The 3705-nt window shown below is 40.6% G+C and overlaps 1 protein-coding gene across 1 annotated transcript; it reads left to right on the top strand.

Moving 5' to 3' along the window:
- Window positions 1-2313: 2313 nt before the first annotated feature.
- ASCL4 (achaete-scute family bHLH transcription factor 4) lies at window positions 2314-2880 on the top strand. Its single transcript, XM_062569446.1, has one exon. It carries the CDS (start codon window positions 2314-2316, stop codon window positions 2878-2880), a length of 567 nt encoding a protein of 188 aa, XP_062425430.1.
- Window positions 2881-3705: the final 825 nt, after the last annotated feature.

Genomic DNA, 3705 nt, shown 5'->3' with positions numbered 1-3705 from the left:
GTCTCAGAGAGACTTCTTGCATTTGAGACACCCAAGAGGAATGCTTCAATATTGTCACTGCAAAAATCATAGAAACTGGGAAAGTGCTGCCTATGATAGATAACAGCATTTCAAATCAAATAACAATGCAACCAAATGTCATTTTCCTACTTCAGGGATCTACATACAAGTCAACATCCTCTTTACTTTAAGAAGACTTCTAAATCCTAGCCTACCTCAGTGAATGAGCTATTCTCATCTAACAAATCATTTCTGAAAACATTTCTACTTGAGACCTTTCTGACAGCAAAAGTTACAGTGCAAGTCATGCTGAGAAGCCCATGATGTTCGATGGTTTTCACAGATTTTTTAATGGCATGAAGAGTCTCTCGATCATTTGTTCTGAAGTGAATTGCACATACTATGGAGCCTTCTCCAGAATTCCTGCTTTGCACCCCTATGTTCCCTCTAAGCTATGGCATATATTTTAGAAAGACATTTAGTTGTGACTGAAAAAGGTCTCAACCCCTCGTGAAATGTAATAGCTGACTCTCAGGTAACGCTACAAAACCTTCAGCTGGAAACACCAGCTCTTGCTAAGTGATGCCAGTGAAGGAGGTGAAAGTAGATGGATACTGAACTATTTTGATGCTGATCCAACCGCTAGCATAAATCAGGATCCAGAATTGTTTTCACTTACGTATTTCTAGAACCGTCTCTATGTTTATCGTACTTTGAAGATTAAAATCTAGGTTGTTCTTATATCATTGCTTTCTGAAGCTGCAGAACAGGCCAGCAAAGATACAAAAGCTGCCTTGAAAATGCAAACTGACATCATTGCTGCTGGTTTCTGACTCAGCAGAGACATAGATGTGTTTCTTACAGTGGAGGATGTTGTTTCAGTTATTCACCGTTCTGAGACAGTTTGGCATGAAACACTGAGAAGGGCGGAAACTTTCACTTTGAGCAAAAGAACAGTTTTAATAGAGCCTACATGCCTGTACCTTTTCACGTTCTTCCCACAGCTCTCCTAGACCAAAAGTTCAACTCACCAAACTGAGCAGATTTATTTCACTGCAAACATATTTCTGGAAAAATTTTGTAACTATGGAACCCTTAAATATACTCCATTTACTGCAGAAGATGATCCTAACACATCTTAGACATCTTAGAAACACAAGTTGGGACATTATGCCCTTACACTGGCAAAAATCCTTGTCTTCTATCCACCTCTTCTCTTTGGCAAGCAAATTGGAGGATACAGCACAGGTCTGGCACAGTCAAGAGGAATTTTCTGCTCCCAAATTAAAGCAGTATGCAGGGTCCATCTGGTAAGCCAGTATCTGTGTAAACAGCTAGTAATACCTACACTTCTGTCTGGAGGCAAGCAATCAGAGCATAACTGTTACATTTGTTTTCTTGAGGCAGGTGTTCATAGTAATGACCAGAACATCTCTGCAATGAATGACTTGGGCAAAATGTTGAAGATTTTTGAAAATGCATGTTTTCAACTCATGAAACTCATACTTCTTGAAAAAGCCTCTGTTCAGGTGAAAAAAACAGTCTCTTATGCTTGCACGTATTCATTCTTGATCTGACTTGACTTGCAACCACAAGAGAGCACTCTTTCCTTTGATGATTTCTTAGCTTCCCCAGAAAGCTAGAGAGATGCCATATAAGTTTTGCAAACTGCATGTGAGCTGTTTCAGTTAGACCAGAGCAGCAGAAACAACAAAGCTTGCAGTTGTCTTTTGGATTTCATTGTGAAAAGCCTTTGGGTAGTTTTCAGATGACAGAAGATCCTTGGTTCCTGAAAGGGAGGAGTTCTGCCAAAACTTTGAAGATCCATGTAAACTTTGCAAATTACCCATCTTTTGGAGACAATTATATCAAACGATACTGTGGATTACAATACATGAGACGTGTTTAGAGCCTGGAAGATTATTTATGTTTGGCATTAACTCTTATGGTCATAATTTCAAGTGGAGAGAAAAGGAATACACAGGAACTCTCTTTTTATCTTTTGAAATATGAAGATCAGAGGAAAAGCAAGGTTGAAAGTGTGGAGTGATGGTCCTCAAAACCTGTCTATAAATTAGCTGGCATCCTACATCTATAAAAACAACAAGGCTTCACGCTGATTTTCAGGCACAGAGTGGACCTCGTGAATCATTAGCTGTACTCGAAGAATTGAATTGTTTTATACCACAGGAGGAAATTGCAGCCTGCAGGGTAGAGTACCTGTACAAATGTTTGCTCTTTGCTTGGACTGATACGAAATTTGGAAGCCAAATTCGGGAACTGACAATTGCACTGGTGAAAAAAAGAAAAAGCATGGACAGCAGCAAAGATGATGACGGACTACTGAACCGGATTGCATTTTCAGGAGCTATGTCCCTGGCCAACAGCCATGGGACTCCCCATGGGGTCCCCCTGAGGGAGCCCTTTGGGGTTCCCTTCCACCTGGACCCGTCTTACTGGGACCAAGCCTACAGCGGGCATGCAGGTCGCATTTCCTATATCCCGTTCCCGGGATACGTGGGCATCTATGACTACTCCTTTGAGCCTGCCTTCATTCGAAAGAGGAATGAGAGAGAAAGGCAGCGGGTGCGCTGCGTGAATGAGGGCTACACGCGCCTGAGAGAGCACCTGCCCAAGGAATTTGCTGACAAGCGCCTGAGCAAAGTGGAGACCCTGAGAGCTGCCATAAATTACATCAAACACCTGCAGAGCTTGCTGGACTGTCATCCCTTAGGGTCTGGCGGTAAGGAAATGCTTTCCGCCAAGGAGATCACGGAAGCTCCCAGTCCTGGTCCCTCCAGGGAGTGCAACAGTGACGGGGAATCTAAAACCTCTTCAGCGTCATCCCCCTACAGTGAATTTGAGGAGCCGGGCAGCTAGGAAACATCTTCTCGGGAAACAGAAGCCTTCAAGATCGACTGAAAACTGAATCTAAAACCTTGGGGATTTTGCTACAGATTAAAATGAATACCAAGAAAGGAAACAAGCTAGGAAGAAATAAAGGTATTTTCAGTCTGTCAGGGGACTTTTAATTTTGTCTGCATGAAACCTAAGGATGCTTTGTAAGCAAGCAGATTTCTCTCAAATTGCTTCAGCTGTGCTACTAAACTTTCTTTAGATTGTAAAAACTGAAGCAATTTTTACCATCCAGCTTTTACTCTGCTTATTTTCTTTTGCCTTGTACTTAGTGAGACAAACAGATAATTTAATTTCAGGAAATCCTCCTCCCCTCTCTCCTGCTCCCTCCTATAACTTTTATTATCTATTTTTCCTGACTGATAACCTGAGATACACTGGGTCATAAACAATTGGACTAGGAAAGGTAAGATTTAGATAAAAAATTCTTTCCCTAAAATTTTTAGAAAACTCACAGAAATGCTTCTATTTCCAAAGTTTTTTTTTTCCTTATAAATAAGCCTATATTTGTGAATGGATTTCTTTTGTGGCATCTTCCAAAGTGAAAGAAACGACTCATGCTTTGGAAAGTGGGCTATACGGAGATTATTTGAAGGATTCTTTTCAGGAAAAGAAAGTAAAAGTCTGGTGCTTTCATACCAATCAATATAAGAAAGTGGTAAATAGTTTTTTAGAACTGCACCTATAAAAGCAAAGTTCCACTAATGATACCAAAAAAATGTTTCCAGCCTCTTTCTTTCTTTTATGAAAACTGAGTTTGCAGACAAAATATTATTGATTGTGGCTTTT

Source organism: Rhea pennata, chromosome 1 (assembly GCF_028389875.1).
Source record: "Rhea pennata isolate bPtePen1 chromosome 1, bPtePen1.pri, whole genome shotgun sequence".
Lineage (NCBI taxonomy): Eukaryota > Metazoa > Chordata > Aves > Rheiformes > Rheidae > Rhea > Rhea pennata.
This window is presented reverse-complemented; position numbering and strand designations above follow the sequence as displayed.

What these genes read in the sequence shown, in the direction of transcription:
- ASCL4 (XM_062569446.1), top strand. Translation starts at nt 2,314, where the DNA reads ATGGACAGCAGCAAAGATGATGACGGACTACTGAACCGGATTGCATTT.